The 20,108-nt window shown below is 45.3% G+C and overlaps 1 protein-coding gene across 2 annotated transcripts in view; it reads right to left on the reverse strand.

The window, feature by feature from the left end:
- Positions 1–4,646: 4,646 nt before the first annotated feature.
- Positions 4,647–20,108, reverse strand: part of RALGPS2 (Ral GEF with PH domain and SH3 binding motif 2) — a 443,748-nt gene continuing 428,286 nt past the window's right edge. For both annotated transcript variants that reach the window (XM_049776392.1, XM_049776394.1), the window contains 8 exons: positions 19,355–19,506; positions 18,476–18,530; positions 13,658–13,735; positions 11,679–11,784; positions 10,754–10,846; positions 7,695–7,800; positions 6,886–6,977; positions 4,647–4,947 (listed from right to left, as the gene is read on the reverse strand). In XM_049776392.1, the coding sequence (XP_049632349.1) occupies positions 4,918–4,947; positions 6,886–6,977; positions 7,695–7,800; positions 10,754–10,846; positions 11,679–11,784; positions 13,658–13,735; positions 18,476–18,530; positions 19,355–19,506 (712 nt within the window). In that variant the 3' untranslated portion in view covers positions 4,647–4,917. The remainder of the gene's footprint in view (positions 4,948–6,885; positions 6,978–7,694; positions 7,801–10,753; positions 10,847–11,678; positions 11,785–13,657; positions 13,736–18,475; positions 18,531–19,354; positions 19,507–20,108) is intronic.

Consider the following 20,108-nt stretch of genomic DNA (forward strand, 5'->3'; position numbering starts at 1 on the left):
CCCTCAGGTTACCAGCGGAACCGTCACTGGTTCTAAAATACCGTGTCTAGATGCCTCTCCGGGAAAATCTTAGTTCTTCGAAAAAACCAAACCCAAATAAATAAACAAACAAAAAATTCAAACAGTAAGATTTCTTATGACTCTGTTGCACAAGAATAGCTCCACCTTGCACAAAATCCTCAGGCCAGGTCTTGCCAAGTCCCCACCCCCACCTCGACTGCCAAGGCAGAGCCAGCATCAAGCCCCTTCAGCAGCTACCAGAGTGGTACAATCCAATCTCACCAGTGTCTTCAAGGCAACCAATGCTAGTTGGTGAAATAGCTTGCTCCGAGTCCTACGCACATGTTCAAAAGAGGCCCAACCCAATCTCATTTCTGGAGAAGGGGGCACCCATCACAAAATCTAAGGAAGTAGTTTTCATAGCACAAAGATTAGCGACTCTTTCCAGCTGGCTTGATTCTCAAAGAGGCTACTGAGAGGTCAAACAGTGAAGGCTAAGCTCTAACTAACTCCAGCGGGATGAAGGCCCTGAGAGCTGGTCCCGGTGGACAGGTTTCTGTCACTCTCCTGGCCTGTTCGGGGAAGGACAGAAACTCCAGGGGAATTGGGAACACGTGGGTACCCTTCGTGGGCTCATCGTGGGCACTCTAAGGAACAGGAACAGCAGGAGGGCAACAGTTTGAGCCACACTTGTGCCCTGAAGTTGTTTTCAGGTTGTAAGGCACTGACCATGTCTGCCCCATATTCCTCCTCGATGGTTGGAGGGGACCTGCTCTATGTCAGCCTGAGTGTGGGTGCATAGATCTCTCTCCTGAGAAGCCTCTGAATACAAGCTACTCCACAGACAGGCCATTGCTAAAGGAGCAAAATACTCCCTCCCTAAAATACTGAAGTCACGTGTCTGGAAAGACCAAGTCATTTGTGATTAAGTCACAATGCTGGTATCTCTGAGCAGAAGAAAAAAGAGAATAAAATCATAAAGCGGTTGCATTCCAAAGAGAGTGAGAGAGCAAAAATAAAACAAACCCTAAAAAGTCAGCAAACAAAACAAAACAAATGGAGCGATAGCACAGCGGTAGGGCACTTGCTTTGCAAGTGGCTGACCCAGGACGGACCTCAGTTCGATCCTTAGCATCCCTTAAGATCCCCGAGCCAGGAGCAATTTCTGAGCGCATAGCCAAGAGTAACCTGAGTGTAACTGGGTGTGGCCCCCAAACAAACAAACAAAAACAAAAGTCATCGAAGAAATACTACCAGTTTCACGATTCACTTTGCATCATCTGTTTGCCACAGCAAGACTGGGACTGCTCCAATCCACCTTCCTTTTCCAAATGGAGGCCAGGGATTTTTTTCAAAAGTCTTTGCAGCAGGTTTTCTTATTCTATGATAAGCAACACTGGGATGCCTTCCTTCCCTTACAGTGGTTTAAATGTGGATTGTAAATGAATGTGCCTCAGGAGTAGCAGCAATGGGCACACGGTTTGAATTTACTTCTGCAAGTGAAGAGTCAGTTGGTTGCCTCCCCCTTCCCATCTCCTGCCTCCAGTGCTCACAGTGGAGGCAGCATAGATTTAAAGTCTGGAAATCAGGGCCACTTAAATGCTTGGTGGCAGAATCTCACTACCAATTACTTGTTTGCTTGCAATGTTTCTGAAATTATATGATGTTGCAGATAGCACCCCAAAATCATCTATCAAACCAGACTAACTAACTACTCTGGACCCTTAATGCTGAAGGAATTTGCTCTGCCTAGATAAATCCTCTAATGCAGGGGTCTCAAACTCGCGGCCCATGGGCCGTTTGCAGCCCTCTGTACACTATTTTGTGGCCCTGCCCTAGAGGAATCTTTTTTTGTTTTGTTTTGTTTTAGTTGTTTGGGTCACACATCCCCAATGTTCAAGGCTTACTACTGACTTTGCACTCAAGGATCACCCCGACTTTGCCTCCTGCGGCCCCCAGGTAAACTGAGTTTGAGACCCCTGCATCTAGTGTAAGATGGATTGAAATTAAGAAGCAAAATCATCACAGCTGCTCTTGGTCTAATATACTATGTAATCCCAAAGCCACAATCGACTGCATCACAGCAAATCAAATCACCTGGAGATTCAATACCTTATATGCTACTATTTATCAAGGGATGAGCCCTCTGATTGGTTTTAGACCCTGCTCTGGCATCAAAGCTGCAGCACAATGGGTAGTAACAAAAGATCCAAATGCACCTCGGAAAGCATTCACTGGTCAGCATAGGCTGATATCAGCATATGCAGAGATAATAAACTGCATTGCAATACAGTTTTACTGATGAGGGTCTTTTTCCGGAATGCTATTACCAGGAGGAGGAGTGGAGATAATGGCGTTCAAGAAAGCAGAAGATGAGCTCTAGACTACATGAATAAAGCTTATTTCCTTCCATCAAGGCATTCAAACTTCAAGGCAATGAACGACTGGCTCCTGCTAACTTTCCAAATCTTTGTAAAGTGGCAAATTCTAGGAAGTGGAAACTTGATGGGTCATTTAGAGACTACTAGTCAATAACAGAGAACTTGTCCAAGTTGTTAGATCATGAAGTTGAGCGAGCTGTCAGCAAACCTCCAAAGAGAGACAAAGGAGTAAGTGCAAATGAGGCAGCACTCAAGGCTACCCTGGGTGCAACTGATGACGTCAAATAGATGACAGGTGAGTTATTTCAACCAACATTCAAGATATCCTTAATACCCTCATCAACATGTTACACCTAGTCTTAGTTAAGACCAAAAAAAAAAAAAAAAAAAGGGAAAAAAAAGAATGTGTCTCAAAGAACCAGGAAGAAATTAATAGTCTATTCTTTGAAAAGGCGCAAAATATTCAGGTGACAAGTTTTCTTTGCTTGACTTATTATTATGTATCAGTCATTTGGTGCATGAGTTATTCAAACTTTATTATCCATAATCTTCTCACTGGTTGGCATTTATTGCAAATGCTCAAATGATTTTCAAAAGCAAGGAGTAAGGAAGGGCGAAAAAGATTATAGTGGAGAGGGCAGTTGCCTTGCATGTGGCTGACCTGGGTTCTATCACTGGCCTCCCATATGGTCTCCTAGCACTGCCAGGAGATATTCCTGAGTGCAGAGCCAGGAGTAGCCCCTGAGCATTACTGGGTGTACCCCCAACCAAAACCACACCAAAACAAAACATAAAAAGGAAAACTAAACAAAAAACCCAAAACCTAATCAAACCAAAAAAAGCTGTGATGAATCAACTGAGCAAACAAATGTGAAAACCAAGAAACAACGGTGATTTCTGCCATGGTTCTGTAAAGAGTCTATTGGAAACCACAACTATATACAGACATGCTACTCACTCAGAATCCAAACACGGTTTCTTACTCTCTGTGAGCTGCTACTTGAATGTAGGAAGTGGAAAGCAACAAGCCTTCCAGCTTCATGCTCAAATCCGATCACACAGCAGGCACACAGGCTGGCTGGCCTGTACCCCATCTACCAAGCTAACATATGACTGAAGAAAGAAAACCACACAAAAGCCACAGGGTTGCACCCCCAGAAATCTTTAGCGAAGCAAACACCAAAAAGACAGGCAAGGAGATGCACAGAAAAGGCGGTGAAAGTACTCTCATCCCCCCCCAGGAGGCTCGGTGGGGAACAAAACCAGAGCAGTGGCATCTAGCGCTGTGAGATGGTTTCATTGCAAAGTTTTGCTGGAAAAGACCTTGAAGGAGAGTGCTTTGAGACTCAGGAGTCCCAGAATCTTTACCCTCTCAAGTTCCTCTGTGTGTTCTATCTAGTCTCCCCAACAGCTCTTTGAAACCTGAGTGCCCTAGGCCTTCCATGATGAACACCGCTGAAAAGGAACAAGGAACATGGCACTGTGCACAAACAACACTGTAGAAGAAACACTCCTGGCCAAGGGTGCTGCAAGTATCCCGTGGCAAGGAGCAGGGACAAGCTGGGGAGTCGGGTGAATGAAAATCTGGAGGCAGAGTGAGTCTGGGCAGATGTCACTATCCCTGCAGCCCATAGGAAAAAGATGGCAGGAAGACACACAACACACACACACACAATCACTATCCCTGCAGCCCATAGGAAAAAGACGGCAGGAAGACTCACACACCTCTCTCTCTCTCTCTCTCTCACTCACACGCACACACATACACACACACACACACACACACACAGTCTTTCTACCCTTGGCAGGAAGTCGAGTTCACGGCATACACACAAACACACACACACGCACGCGCACACACATACACACAGAGTCTTTCTACCTTTGGCAGGAACATGCACGCACACACAGTCTTTCTACCTTTGGCAGGAAGCTGAGTTCCTGCCCAGGACAGTGCTAAGTTTCAGGTCAGTGTTTCACATCTGGCCCCGTCATGAGATCGTCTAGTACCGGCACGCTTGTGAGGAAGTGGGGGGGGGGCATGTTCCCCTTTCACATGGCTGGTCGGGATGAGGGTGCAAAGCTTCTCTGCACCTCAAAAACAGCTCCTGGGGCAACACAGAGAACCTCAGTATTTCCTTTCAAGTGTAACGGTAAAGAGAGGTGCCCACCCTGCCCCCGCATGAGGACCGAGTTAAAGGGCGCGTGGCTCGGGTGCCTTTGATTGCTCGAGCGCCCAGCACCGCCAGAGACGCATGCACACTATTTGGTGTTTGGGTGGGTTTCCCTTTCATTCTTTAAGGCAGTGGTTTCCACAGGTCGGTTCTGAGAGGAGCAGCAGGGTCCACGGCAGTTTGGTGTCTGGAAAGAGCTCGCTTGGCACCCTGAAGTGAGCGCTGCTTCGGGGTCGGAACTCCAAAGGCTGGGCGGGCACCTCGGGGCTCTGCCTGGCACAAGGCTGCTTTGTAGCCGGCGCTCTTCCGGCAGGCTCCCGCCACCCACGGTAGCAGCACCACACCTCCGTCCTTCCTAGGCTTCACTCGAAAGTCATCAAGTTCGTAGGTGCCTAGAAAACAGAAGATTGACAAAGGATGATTTAAGTATGATTTGTTTTCAAAGTAGTCTTTCTTCTGAGCTTGCCTGATTTTAGTGGGTCCCGATATTTCCATCTTTCTTTTTTTTTTTTTTTTTTTTTTTGTTTTTGTTTTTGGGCCACACCCGTTTGACGCTCAGGGGTTACTCCTGGCTATGTGCTCAGAAATCGCCCCTGGCTTGGGTGGACCATATGGGACGCCGGGGGATCGAACCGAGGTCCTTCCTTGGCTAGCGCTTGCAAGGCAGACACCTTACCTCCAGCGCCACCTACCCGGCCCCTATTTCCATCTTTCTAATGGAAAGCTTTTGCAAAAAAATCAAGAATTTGGGGGGCTGAAACAGTTGCACAGTGGGTGTTTGCCTTGCATGCAGTCGATCCGGGTTTGATCCCTGGCATTCCTTATGGTTCTCCAAGCCTGCCAGAAATGAGTTCTGAGCACAGAGCCAGGAGTAAACCTGAGTGCTGCTGGGTATGGTCCCCCAAAAAAAACCAACAACAAAATCAGGGGCCATGAGTAGGGTGTTTGACTTGCATGCAACAGACCCGGATTCAATCCCTGGCATCTGATATGGTCCCCCAAGTACTGCCAGGAGTGATCCTTGAGCTTAGAGCCAGGAGCAACCACTGAGCACTGGTTGGGTGTGGCTCAAAATCCAAAACAAAACAAAAAAATCAAGAATCAGATTGGTATGGCCAACATTTAGGAATAACCATAAAGTACTACAATACTCTAAGGCATTGTCAATGACAGGCGTTAACACTCGCTCTCCAGCACGGTGAAATCTGGATGGGAGAAACCATGGGCAACCTCATCTTAAAACAAACAAACAAACAAACAAAACACAAAAAAACTGAGCCCCTCTTGGTGGTGCTCAGAGGAGAGCATGTGTGGTGTTGGGGATCAAACTGAAAGTCCAAGCATGCAAGGCAAGTGGTTTTTTTTTTTTTTTGGTAAGGCAAGTGTTTTAACCCCTGTATTTTCTCTCTGGTCCCTCAGCATCACTCTTGTCTAAGGCTGTAGGATCTCTGGATGATCACAGGGTAGGGAGATGTACTGAGGAGAGGAGACAGCTGGGGTTAGAATTCCCAGTGAACAAATACCCTTTCTATTGTTCTTATCCTGGGATTTCTTCCCTTGTGTGTATCACAATCAATTCCCACAATGTTCTTCATTCAACAGATAATTCTGAATTCAAAATCATCATAGAAATATGTCTGAAATAATAAAATGGACTAGATAAATTCTGGCAGGACTTTGTGACTGAAACAAAACCAACAGAGCATGTAATAGTTTTGTTTACACAATCATGTTTAATTGGATTCCTTCTACATTTGAATTCAAATATGTAGTACAGTTAATTCTTTGAACTTAGGAGGATAATTTGTTTTTAAAAGCTAGTTGACAGTTTTCCAGGCAAGGTCTAGAACAGGTTTCAGAAAGTTTAAGGAAAGCACTGTCTTTTTTTTTTTTTTTACCAGTTTTCCAAAGCTATGCCAGCAGGCACAATATGGACCTGTGCCCTGCCTTCTAAAAAGCACAGCAGCTCCCATAATTTTAAAGTCTAGGAATACTAAAAATCACACAACAACAAAAAGAATAACAACTCCCCCAATCTCTTATCTGCATCAGCTTCTGAAAAATTGACAATATGAGCATAACTGGATTATTTATCACATACAGTACCAATGCTCGAGTGCCTGTTTAAAATTCTAAGATCTGGTTATATAAACACGCTGTTAGGGCTGGGGAGATGGGACAAAGGACCAGACTGTAGGCTTGGCATGCAGGGTGCCCAGATATGGTCCCTGGCACCTCATGGCCCCCCAGCACTGCCGGGAGTGACCTGTGAGCACTTTTGTCATCCAGACAAAGAAGCAGGACACCATGCCTGTGCCAGGCCAGCTCACCTGTGGCTGGTTGCTGTGGCAGGCAGCACTCAGATGCTTGAACCACAGCATTGCGTTCATCCTGTTGCCAGCTTGGAACTTGTACGAGTTTCCTGCAGTGATCAAAAAACAAGGAAAAACAAAAAGAAAGTGACTCTGAGGATCATCCTACCAGGCATCACAGAACAATATGGTTTAGTACCTGTGCTGCCAATGAAAGCGCTCAAGGAACCAAACAAAATGTAATATAACTACTGCTAATGCCAGGTTTTTCCAACAAGTATGGACTTTTCTCTATGTCATAATTACACACAATTTTGATTCAGAAAGCCTATGAATTGGACTCGCTTATGAATTTCTATTTTGTTGGTTTGGAGCCAAAGAGCAAAAAAGAGGTTTTCCGCTAAAGGAAAAAAAAATCATTCCATGGAAAACCTCTGCCAATAGAGAATTTGAGGATGACACTGAGTACAGTGAGGATGGCAAACTGAAGATCTCTGGAGAAGAGCTACAGCAAAAGGTGCTTAGGGCTGTCCTGGTTTGATGCCTGGAGGGAACTCACAGTATCAGGACTCAAAGCTGGGTCGACTGCATACAAGGTCAGTGGTTTGGCTCCTTTGAGGCTTTCTCTGGACCCAGGTAAGATTCTGAGTTAACAGAGGTAAACAAGTTTCCACTTCCCTCCAGCCTTCTTCCCCTCCTGCTAAATGAACTTGGAATCTCTAAGAAGATCTCAACACACTAATGAGTACGATATGTCCAATAAAATGGCAGAAAACTGCCTCCCGATAACAAGCCCAAGTAAAAGTGGCCTTACTGGGATGACTCACCCCTCTCAGAGTCGGTCAGTAAGAAGAGATCTGGGTGCTCCGGGTCATCAGCCATCATCACCATCCACCCAACCACGGACACGTTCTTATTGGAGGTGGATTTGAACTGGGAGAGAAAAGAGGAGAAAGTTTTGTGATAGAAACATGAAGCAGTGGTTCACCCCAAGCGAAACTCAAGTCTGAATGCGTTCAGGTTGTTCTAACAGAAGAGCATACTTGTGCCTTCCTGTTGGGTAGGCCAGCTGCCGGCCTCCTGTCCCAGGTGTACCCCCAGCTTCCCACTGCTGCAGGAGCCTCCAGCTGAAAGTGAGGGTGAGAGAAGGCCACGACTTCCCACTACTCTGATCTGCGTTTATTTCATCATTTCCAATGCTGCCAACATTGGCCCACCAAACTCTGAACAGTTCAACACGCATCTCCTAAGAATGTCTGCCTCATCTGGCTTCCGGTTTCCTCCTTGATTCTGGAGACCAGCTCTTGCCAGGTATGGGGTTTGGGGAGGCCCCATACTGGAGCCTTTCTCCCTGGCCTGGGGAGTGCTGGGAGGCTTGGCAGGCCCCCAGCCGTCCTTGTCTTTTTCCCCTGACTCCAGGCCTTCCCTGGATCCCAGCTCAGATGGCCAGAAATGGGTTCAGGTGGACTCTTAGTGGTCCTCAGGCTTCCCCTCTACCTCTCCCTACACTAATAGGAATGCGCTTTGGGAGGAGGGCGGGCCATTCTAGCACTGGTTTATGTTGGGACAGTCACTGGAATTTTTTCCTCCTTGTTTTCCTATTGGTAGTATTGTATGCATATATTTTATATATCCATAACATCCATCTTGTATTGTGACCTTGATACTGCCCTACAAATCTCATTTCTAATATATTACTGCCTCAGTCCCACCCTTATTTTCCCCCATCTTCCCATGTAGGTGCAGCTCATGACATGAAGCTCACCACATAGAGTGGTAAGTGCAGTTAGAGAAATTACACTGAAAACTATCATAACAATGTGAATGAATGAGGGAAAAAGAAAGCCTGTCTCGAGTACAGGTGTGGGTGGGGTGGGGAGTAGATAGATCCAGGAAATTGGTGGTGGGAATCCTGCACTGGTGAAGGGGGTGTTCTTTACATGACTGTAATCATACAACTACAATTATATTTGTAATCACGGTGTTTAAATAAAGATAATTTATAAAAAAAAAAAAAAGAATGTCTGCCTTCTGGGGGGGCCCGGGGAGGTTAGTGCTCAGTACCTAGGGTAGTGCTCAGGTACACCAAGCTCTATAGCACCAAGACAACCCACCCCATTATCTAAGTACATCAATTAGCACAATTACAGAACATTCACGTTCAAAATCCTTCAGTTGTTCTCACCATTATTGTTTTATTTTAAAAAATTTTTGGAAGGGTTGTCTACCTTCTGGTGGCACTCAGGGAATCATGAGGTGTTGGGTTCAGTAACTCAGGGCTTCACACCTAAAGGCCAGGTCTGTAACCACTGAGCCACTCCACCCATCGTCTTTTACAGCTTTTGCAAACATGCCCAGATTCAACCAAGGTGTATACAGAATTCATCTAGGGTTCAAATTCCTCAGTCTCTTCTAATGGAAAACAGGCACCTTGTCCCCCAACACTGCTCTATCTGCCAACCCTTGGCCTAAAGTGGGGAAGCCAGTTGTATAGAAACATTCCACAATCTGGATATGATTAGATTCATTTCATCATGATTAAATTCAGGTCCTACGTTTGGCTGGGACACTCACATTGGTGATACTGTTTAGACAGATTTGGATCTTTTATCTGTTGTTTATATACAGTCAAGTATTTTATTCCAGTTGGACTTTAATGTTTACACAAAAATTATAAACATGTCTGCCTCCACTGTTTTCAGTACTTTGCATTCTATCTTCTAGCATCATCTCTTCATACACATATTGTTTGGGGCCACCTGGTGATGGTCAGGAGTTTCTCCCTCCTCTTCTCTAACAGAAAACTGAGGAGTGAAATCCCTCCAAGGAGTTTTTTTTTTTTTTGTTTTTTTTTTTGTTTTGGTTTTGGGGCCACATCCAGCAGTGCTCACAGGTTACTCCTGGCTATCTGCTCAGAAATAGCTCCTGGCAGGCACGGGGGACCATATGGGATGCTGGGACTCGAACAAACCACCTTAGGTCCTGGGTCGGCTGCTTGCAAGGCAAACACCATTGTGCTATCTTTCCGGCCCCCTCCAAGGAGTTTTATTAAGACAGCCCGAAGGGGGGCCGGAGAGATAGCATGGAGGTAAGGCATTTGCCTTGCATGCAGAAGGACAATGGTTCAAATCCTGGCTATCCTATATGATCCCCGAGTCTGCCAGGAGAGATTTCTGAGCATAGAGTCAGGAGTAATGCCTGAGCACTGCCAGATGTGACCCCAAAACCAAAACCAAAACCAAAAACAAAAAAAAAGACAGCACGAAGGAGCTGGAAAGAGTGCAGCGGAAGGGCATCTGCCTTGCATGCAGCCGATCCAGAACGGATGGTGGTTCGAATCCTGGCATCCCATATGATCCCCATGCCTGCCAGGAGTGATTTCTGAGCACAGAGCCAGGAGTAACCCCTCAGTGCCACTAGGTGTAACCAAAAAAAAAAAAAAGGAAAAAGCACAAAAAATGAATTTTCTCTTCAAATATTGGAACATAGAAATGTATGTGAAAGCCCCAAAGAGAACAGACATATAATGACAAGCGCCTCACGAGACTTCATGGAAGCCCCCAGGAACACAAGGAAGTGGAGCAGACCCTCAGCCACAGTAACCACCATCTCTCTTCACAGGGCAGGAAATACTCTCAGATTGACTGGGGCAACCTCGAATTTCAGTCACAGTTTTATTCACTGGTACCACAATAGATGTTATGTGAGGTGTAGCTCTGACATTTATAATGGGAAAACAGCTCAAAAGAGAACTGTGAAATCTGGGAGTTATTCTGAAATTTTCCTGTGGAAGAACCCGCAGATTAATTTCCAGACCGCCTCACTGGGACACTCTCTTTTTTAGTCCCAAGGAAAGGCGGTAGCAACAAGAAGGCAGCAAACTTACATGTTTCCGTTCGGTGGCCTTGAGAGATTTGGCAGCATAATAAAAAAGTTGTGTCCCGCATAAAGCTGCCCAGTATTTTGTCCATGATGCTACCTAGAGAGAAAGAAGGGTACATCCTGAAATTCTCGGCCCTCAGCACCCCTACTCTGTTCTCTGCTCCTCCTGGCCTTCCTCTGCTAGTACTACTGTCTTGCCACCAGCCTGCCTGCTCTCCAAGCCTGCTCACTAGTCCAGTGCTCATCTGCCAGCATGGTCCCAGACTCAGTTTAGTACCAGCTGCTGGGAGCCACTTTCAGGCTCTTAAGAAACAGTTCTGCAGAGGGAGCAAGAGAATTCAGGAAACAACCTTAGAACACAATTAACTGAAACCCATGTGGCAAATAGAACATGGAGAAACATGTTCAACAGAAAAATGTAACCAGCAAATGTATATTTAAAACTATTTTAAGTTGGGGGCTGGAGAGACAGCATGGAGGTAAGGCCTTGCATGCAGAAGGGCAGTGGTTCGAATCCTGGCATCCCATATGGTCCCCCGAGCCTGCCAGGAGCAATTTTTGAGCATAGAGCCAGGAGTAACCCCTGAGCACTGCCGGGTGTGACCCAAAAACCAAACCAAGGGCCCGGAGAGATAGCACAGCGGCGTTTGCCTTGCAAGCAGCCGATCCAAGACCAAAGGTGGTTGGTTCGAATCCCGGTGTCCCATCTGGTCCCCCATGCCTGCCAGGAGCTATTTCTGAACAGACAGCCAGGAGTAACCCTTGAGCACTGCCGGGTGTGGCCCAAAAACCAAAAAAAAACAAAAACAAAAAAAAAAACAACCAAACCAAACCAAAACAAATAAAAAAACAAAACTATTTTAAGTCTTGGATACAGCAGGTCTTATTGGTAACATTTGAATATAGAAAATAATATGATCAAATCTTACTGTAGGTTTTTTGCCTTCTTTTAGCAGTGTTTTCCTCCGGAGGACGCCCTGAATAGTAACAGCTCCTGGGTATAAGTGCACGGCCAGATCTTCTGATTCTGCAGAACTAGAACAATGAAATGCAGACAACATCATCTTAGTGTTTTTCTGCAGCAGTTTTCCAGTAGGTACTTAAAGAAAATGAGAGGCAATTACGCTTAATTTCTAAAATGTCATTTTATGCAAAATGAGAACATAATGACAATTTATAAAGGTCCATTGATCTGAAATTTATAAACTGTCATGAAACATAATTAGGAGATCATTAGTCAGATGAGTGACGTGTACTTTTTCCACATATAATACAGAAATGAAGTGATTGATTTAGTAAAGAGTCAAGATTTAAGCCTCTCCTCTTCTTAACATGCCACATTGCATCTCTGCTGTCAGTTTTATTTCTTTTTTGTCTTTTTTCTTTTTCTTTTTTGTTTTGTTTTTGGGCCACACCCAGCGTTGCTCAGGGGTTACTCCTGGCTGTCTGCTGAGAAATAGCTCCTGGCAGGCACAGGGGACCATATGGGACACCGGGATTCGAACCAACCACCTTTGGTCCTGGATCAGCTGCTTGCAAGGCAAATACCGCTGTGCTATCTCTCCGGGCCCGTCAGTTTTATTTTTATGAGACATTTTTAAGTCCTGGTAGGAAAGAGGAGGGGATCTATTTTTTTTTAAGTAATTAGGCAGAAAAAACTTGAAATAAAAATAGCAGAAGCTCAAAAAAAATAAATAAAAGGAAACCAACCCATGCTTAACTCTAAATAATTAAAGCTGTAGCAACATAATAATCTGGTGAGAAAAAGTACCCTGCTTTCTGCAGTAACTGTAAAAGACACTGAGATGCTGTTCCCTTGTGACAGTAGGTCCACAGCACCAAGACAGGACTGGCTCTGAAGCAAAGGGTCCCTTTCACAAACTTAAACAATCATAAAATAACCAGACACTGAACCACCTCTGCCCAGTGATTTCAGGCTCTATACTTAAAACAAGAACAAGTGCACAGCAGTGAAGATACAGACAGTGGTCGTTCTGGAGAACCGGCATGAGCCACAAAATTCCAAAAAACAAAAACAAAGAAAATTGGAATCTACCAGATAAACCTTTAAGATTATTTAAGTGTCTTCAAAGTAACTCAAAAATCTAGAAAACACTAGAAATTTCAACAGAGCTTTTAATAATCAGAGAGGTAGGGACAAAAACTGACACCACCAAATCGACAAATGGTTTACTTTCAAAGTTTGCAGTTTTTAAGAAAAAGGGGATCCATGTTCAGTGATGCTCAGAGGTTACTCCTGGTGGTGCTTGGGATCTGGCCTCTTGGATGCCAGGTCGTCTGTATGCAAGCAAATGTCCTACCAGCCACACAAAGATATGCTGTTTTATGATGTGTAGGTTGATCACCTTTACTAACTTCCTGCCCACCCCCCACCCCCCGTCCGGCTCCTCCTTCCCTGGTACTTGATATTGTACAGAAACTCAGTTCAACTAGAATGAACAAGAGTTTAATGTAGGAGCATTAATGAATGAAACAGACTGTTCTAGATTTAGGACCTGCAGATGATCTGAAAACATATTTAAACAAACACCAAATCAAATAAAGACTTAGCAAAGTAAGCACGCTGATTGCAGCCTTAGAGTGAGCAGCAAGTTGCAGGGCCGCTCGTGCAGCTAGCAACAGCTCCAGGAAGATCCCATGCATGTCCCATGGGACCAACCCTAGAACTGTGAACAGACAGACAAGGGGAAGCAGCCTTTTGGAGTTGGGAGCCAATCTGAATGCGAGATGCAAGAGCAGGTCCCAGGTATCTCTAGATGGTAATCTCAGAAATAAACTCTTCCTGGGCAGCACTAAGAGAGGACAGAGATGATGGGACCCACGCCCAGGGAGGCCGATCACCAACACCAGAGAGGATTGCGTGGCCCCTGAATGCTGGGGGTGGTACCTGCTGGCCTTCAGGTGGCTCCAATAGCCATTTCGTGCCACTCTTGTCACCGGGCCCAGAGAATGGTATAATCTGGTCCTGTTGGAGTCCATTATAAATTGTATATATTACATATGTTTTTATTCACACCCATATCACAACACCTAGCACAGCACGGTATAACGTCTTTGTGTGTGACGTGTATTCCAAGGACAGTAAGTGTCTGTCTCACTCTAGTTTGAAGCATGGACCTCAATCTACAGTGAGTTCTCTCCTACTACGACCTCAAGAAACGTTTACAGGAGTTTCATCCTTACCACACACTCGTGCCTTCATGCAGTGTTGCAAATTTGCTAAACTAATTTAAAAAACTACTTATAATAAAATCATATTGACGCCTGAAAAACACTTGGGTAATCCTTGTTTCTTGCCCAGTTCTTGGATTCTTTGGAATATGCCTGGATTTCTATAAATAACTCAACTTTATTGTCTCTCTGAAGACACCAAAAACAACTACTGCCTGCCAACATAAAATTACTCTGGCCTAATCAATGTCTTGCCTATTGTAACCTTTATTGGTTTTCCTCTTTCCCTTTTCTTTTTTTTTTTTTTTTCTTCACTGTTGTAGAGATTCAGCCTGGGGCTTCACAATGTGAGCCATATACGATACTGCCGCATATACAGCCATTCCTCTCTTGCACTGATAATAAGGAAAACAACAGAGTCGAAGTGAATCACAAACAGGTATGATTATTTCATTTCCACATAATCTTCAGTGAAGAAGTGGTCAGGTCAATGTAGATGCTAAAAGTGGCACAGTGAATATCTCTACATAATAGTATATGACACTTTTCAAAGGAAATACAAACACAAACCCACAACGCCCTTGCTATTTCTTTTGCCTGAGAAAGGCCAGTATAGTAGCTCCATCAGTAAATAAGGAAGCATAAGCAAAAAGTATCTATTTAAATAGCAATGAATTTCATGCCTTTCTAGAAACAAAAACAACAAATGGTGTATTCATCAGAGTACGATTTTCAGGCTCAAAATCCATAGAAGGTGTTTTAAATCTTAATTTTTTGTTTATTCTTTCTTACTTCATGTATAAATCTTACTGAACAGCATGGATTTGCTCTCAAAATGTTTTCAGAGTCACTGACTTAATCTTGGCACGAAGACAGCAGATATTTTTAGCTACAAATGTCTGCAAAGCAAAACATTTGTTATAAAAGAAAGAATTGTTTGGAAGGTGAAGGTAACTCTGTTTAAGGCCTGTCTCGTAAGGGACGTGTGGAGTAAGCACACCACCAACCCAGTTACTCACTTGTTTGGGGGCCGTACCTGGTGGTGCTCAAAGCCTGGGGAACCCTATGGGGTGCCAGGAATCGAATCTGGGTCAGTTGTGAGCAAGGCAAGTTCCCTCCCCGCTGTACTACTATATCACTCCAGGGGTTCCAGCCCAGGTTGGTCTTTTTTTTTGGTCTTTAGTTTTTGAGCCACACCTGGCAGGACATAGGGCTTACTGCTGGCTGTGCTCTTGGTGGGCTCAAGGGACCATCTGAGGGGGCCGGGCGGTGGCGCTAAAGGTAAGGTGCCTGCCTTGCCTGCGCTAGCCTTGGACGGACCACGGTTCGATCCCCCAGTGTCCCATATGGTCCCCCAAGCCAGGAGCAACTTCTGAGCACATAGCCAGGAGTAACCCCTGAGCATTACTGGGTGTGGCCCAAAAACCAAAAAAAAAAAAAGGGACCATCTGTGGTATCAGGAATCAAACCTCATCGACCCTGTGCAAGGCAAATGTACTATCTCTTCAGCCACAAGTTCCATAGATTTTTTTTTTTTTTTTGGTTTTTCGGGCCACACCCGTTTGATGCTCAGGGGTTACTCCTGGCTAATTGCTCAGAAATTGAGGGGACCATATGGGACGCCGAGGGATCGAACCGTGGTCCTTTCCTTGGCTAGCGCTTGCAAGGCAGACACCTTACCTCTAGTGCCACCTCGCCGGCCCCAGATTTTATTTTTGTTTTTTTTTTTTTGGGCCAGACCCAGCGGCACTCAGGGATTACTCCTGGCAGGCTTGGGGGGCCATATGAATGGCAGGGATTGAATCTGGGTAGGCCGCATGCAAGGCAAATGTCATACCTGCTGTGCTATCACTCTGGCCTCCTATTTAAGACTTTTTTTGGGGGGGTCACACCCAGCAGCGCTCAGGGGTTACTTCTGGCTCTATGCTCAGAAATTGCTCCTGGCAGGCTCAGGGGACCATATGGGATGCCGGGATTCAAACCACCGACCTTCTGCACGCAAGGCAAACGCCTTACCTCCATGCTATCTCTCCGGCCCCATTTAAGACTCTTAATAGCCTCTCAAAGCAACATTGGGTGGCATAAGGCTCTTCCTAGAGGGTAAAAATTAATCTATAGATTCAGAGTCTATCAGAGGCAAACTCTTGTTTTTCCTGTTTCAGGAAAACCCAAAAAGAGATGAAAGTGAAAGCAGAATACTTGTAAAAAGAAAAGTTGAAAATCTTCTCAAACTGAGAACAAAATTTGGGAACAATGATAACCGGAGCAGAAAGCATCAGTGTTACTTTGAAAAAATGAGGTTTAACAAGTGAAATCTTAATCACAGAAAGGTGAGAGAGCTTTATAAAATTCCATTAGGAGGGTAGGAGGGGGGCCGGGCAGTGGCGCTAGAGGTAAGGTGCCTGCCTTGCCTGTGCTAGCCTTGGACGGATCACGGTTCGATCCCCCGGTGTCCCATATGGTCCCCCAAGCCAGGAGCGACTTCTGAGCGCATAGCCAGGAGTAACCCCTGAGCGTCACTGGGTTTGGCCCAAAAAAACAAACAAAATTCCATTAGGAGGGTCCGGAGAGATAGCACAGCGGCGTTTGACTTTAAAGCAGCCGATCCAGGACCAAAGGTGGTTGGTTCGAATCCCGGTGTCCCATATGGTCCCCCGTGCCTGCCAGGAGCTGTTTCTGAGCAGACAGCCAGGAGTAACCCCTGAGCACCACCGGGTGTGACCCCCCCAAAAAAAAAACAAAAACAAAAACAAAATTCCATTAGGAATGAGGATTTCCTTCTCCAACTAGCCAGCAAGAACTTAAGTAATTCAAATCTAGTTTAACTTCCAACAGATACACAGTGTAATTGTTTTCTATTAAATGACAGGTGTAAAGTTAGATCAATTAATAGTTTCAACTCCAGCACTTTTAATGACATTTAAGGTTCAAGGAGCTGGAGTAGATAGTACAGTGGGGAGAGTGCTTGCCTTGCATGTACCTAATGTGGGCTCAAGACCCAGCACTTCATATGGTCCCCCAAACCCTGATAGGAGTGATCCTTAAGCACAAAGCCAGGAGTAAGCCCTGAGCACTGTATAGTCCAATGCCCCCTCCCACACCCAAGTCATTAAAATTCAATCTAAACAATAACACTCCTGCTTAGAAATCGGATATTTAATTTACAGGGCAAGGGAACAATATTGGTCACCAATCAAGTGCTCACTGGTCCCAGAATGATCGTTCAGGGGAGAGGGTGTTAGCCTTGCACAGGGCTGACTCGGGTTTAATCCTTGGCATCCCAAACAGCTGCCCTCCCCAACTCTAAGCACCACCAGGAGTAATTCTGGAGTGCAGAGGAACCAGGAGTAATCCCCTAAGTATCGCAGGGTATGGTCCAACAACCTCCCCCCTCAAAAAAGTCAAGTATTTGGGGCCGGAGAGCTAGCACTGCAATAGGGCATTTGCCTTGCACACAGCCAATCCAGAAAGGACGGTGGTTCAAATCCCGGCATCCCATACGGTCACCCGTGCCTTCCAGGAGTGACTTCTGAATGCAGAGCCAGGAGTTACCCCTGAGCACTGCTGGGTGTGACCCTCCCAAAAAAATCAGATATTTATTAAGTATGAAAATGGCAAAACTGAAATAGCTCATATATAAAGCAAAGTTCAGGTGGGTATTTATTAAGTAACTGTGCTGCTCGGACATGTTTTTAAGGTGACCATCCGTCTGCTGGAAGGTCAGTCTCTCACTGTGGAAGACAGACAAATGCGATTCTCTCTCGTAGAGGAACAAGGCAAAGAGGAGAAGGGACATTTCAGCAGAAAACTGGCAAGTGTGTGACTTGACATTCTTGCTTGCAGTGTTCAAGTGTTTGAAGGGAGTCAGCCTCTATAGGCAGCCTGAGGCAGTTTGGCCTTGACAAAGCAGCAGAGGAGAGAGACTGAGTCTTTCCCTAAGACTAGCTGTTAAAACATCTGCCTTACAATTACTAAAATAAGCTATATTGAAGTGAATCAGTCAATCAATACCTCCAATTCCTTCCTCCCTCCGTCCCTCCGTCCCTCCGTCCCTCCGTCCCTGCTTCCCTCCATTCCTTCCTGAAATTGAGCCTAACGTCCTATCAGCTGTAGTATCGCTCTGGCCCTAAAGGAAATAATGGCTACAATGATTATATTACCTTTAAATTAAAAAAACATTTTTTCTTGAGTGTTTGGGTCATACTCATTGATCTCTGGACTTACTCCTGTCTCTGCACTCAAGAACTAAGTATATGGTGGTTCTTGGGAAAACCATACATGATGCCAGGCATCGCACCCAAGTAGGGCACATGCAAGGCAAGCATCTTACCCCACTGTACTAGCTCTTCAGCCTCTTAAATTATAATTTAAATTGTACTAAAATCCAGATTCATGTCTTGATGTGCCACCACAAATCAGGAAGCTGAAACAAATCCTTGGAGATAACATAATAAGCTTTTCTTAGACTTGATATGCTTTGTATGCTTTGACACAAAGTCAAATCAAAGCAGTGCATATGGATAAGTTTCCTTACCTTTCAAAAGCAGGCCACGAGGTTTCTTCACTTAACTCAGAGCCATCACTGCTACCTACAATAGAAAATCATTCTATTTTTAAGCACCAGAACTACACACTGTATCTAGTATTTAAAAAATTATTCCTTAGAGGCTGGAGCAATAGCACACTGGGTAGGGCATGTGCTTTGCTGACCCAGGTTTGATCCCAGTATCCCATATAGCTCCCTGAGCTCACCAGGAGTAATTTCTGAGTGCAGAGCTAGAAGTAAGTCCAGAGATCAATGAGTATCAAGGAGTAGCTCAAACACGACCCCCAACCCCAAAGCTAATTCTCAGGGCTAAGATGGGGCTCAGGAACTGGAGGGTGCAGTGGATTCTGATCCCTGGTACCACCACACATGTGGCATGTGACCCTCCCCACAGCACTAAAGCTGGGATCCAAGTAAGTACCCCACCACCAGTATGATCCCAGACACGGAAACAAAGGAAAATAAACAAACCCTCCAACAAACAAATTCTCTATAGTTATGAAACTATAATGATGTTATTCTGGTGTTGATATCTTATTAAGACATCATGTCTAAATCCCAGTTCTTAAATCCCCCAATGCCTTAATACCACACCCACCCCTATGGCTCATCTTTTTGACCATGCCTAAAGCACCTCCACCTAGTTGGGGGCTTAGTTCAAAAACCAGAGTCAGAGCTGGCTCACAGTCCCAAATGCAGGAACCACTTCAAGCGTCCACTCCAATTCCTTGCTGGCCCCTGTTGGGAGTCCAAGCTTAAAGCATTTTTTAATCAGTTTCTTGACTTCTCAAGTCCAGGAGCTGCTGGCTGGGGCTACTCTGTGGGCTCTGTCCTCAGATGGGACTTCACCCCAGGGGTGACACTCACCAATGGAGATGCCGCTGGAGAGCGTGGAGCTCTCAGCATGGCCTCGAGATGGGGCGTGGGGCTCCATGACACTGTCGTCCAGCAGGTGTCGGGGGCCTGCATTGGGGAACGTTGCACTCTTAAACTCCGCTGTGTTCATCTTGTGAATGAAACTGGAAAGACATAAACATGGGCTTGGCTCCTCTATCACCATCAGAGGCCTCAGATTGGACAGATACTTAGATACTCTAAGATCAAGGTTCAGGAGATCAAACATGTTGCCCGCTCTAGTGAACTGACTTCCCAATTCTCCAGGCCAACGAATCCACAGAGTTTCTTCATAATAGCTTCTAACTAAGAGCATAGGGACAATCTATTTCAGAAAACTGTGATTCATCTCCTTGATCAATAGAGGCCACTTTGAGGTGCTGTTGGCTGGCTTGTGCCCACTGTGGCTCTAACTTGCATGTGGCTTAGTTAACACAAAGAGTGGCTTCAGTGTCAACATGTTGACTCTGGCCTATCAAAAACGTCACTTATGGGGGAAAAAGCTATTCAATTTCTACAACAAGCCTGGCAAAGTTGATCCACAGTTCCATTTCCATGAGAAAACAATCTTGAACATGAAGATGGCTTCAAGAGCTGAGAGCATGTGCTGGAACAATAGTAAAGTCATTGGGGGCATTTGCCTTTCTTGCAGCTGAGCCAACAATGGTTTGCTCCTAACATCCAGTATGGTTCCCCAAGACTGAGCACTGTTGGATGTGGCCAAAAA

This window comes from Suncus etruscus, chromosome 7 (genome assembly GCF_024139225.1).
Source record: "Suncus etruscus isolate mSunEtr1 chromosome 7, mSunEtr1.pri.cur, whole genome shotgun sequence".
In the NCBI taxonomy this organism is placed as follows: domain Eukaryota; kingdom Metazoa; phylum Chordata; class Mammalia; order Eulipotyphla; family Soricidae; genus Suncus; species Suncus etruscus.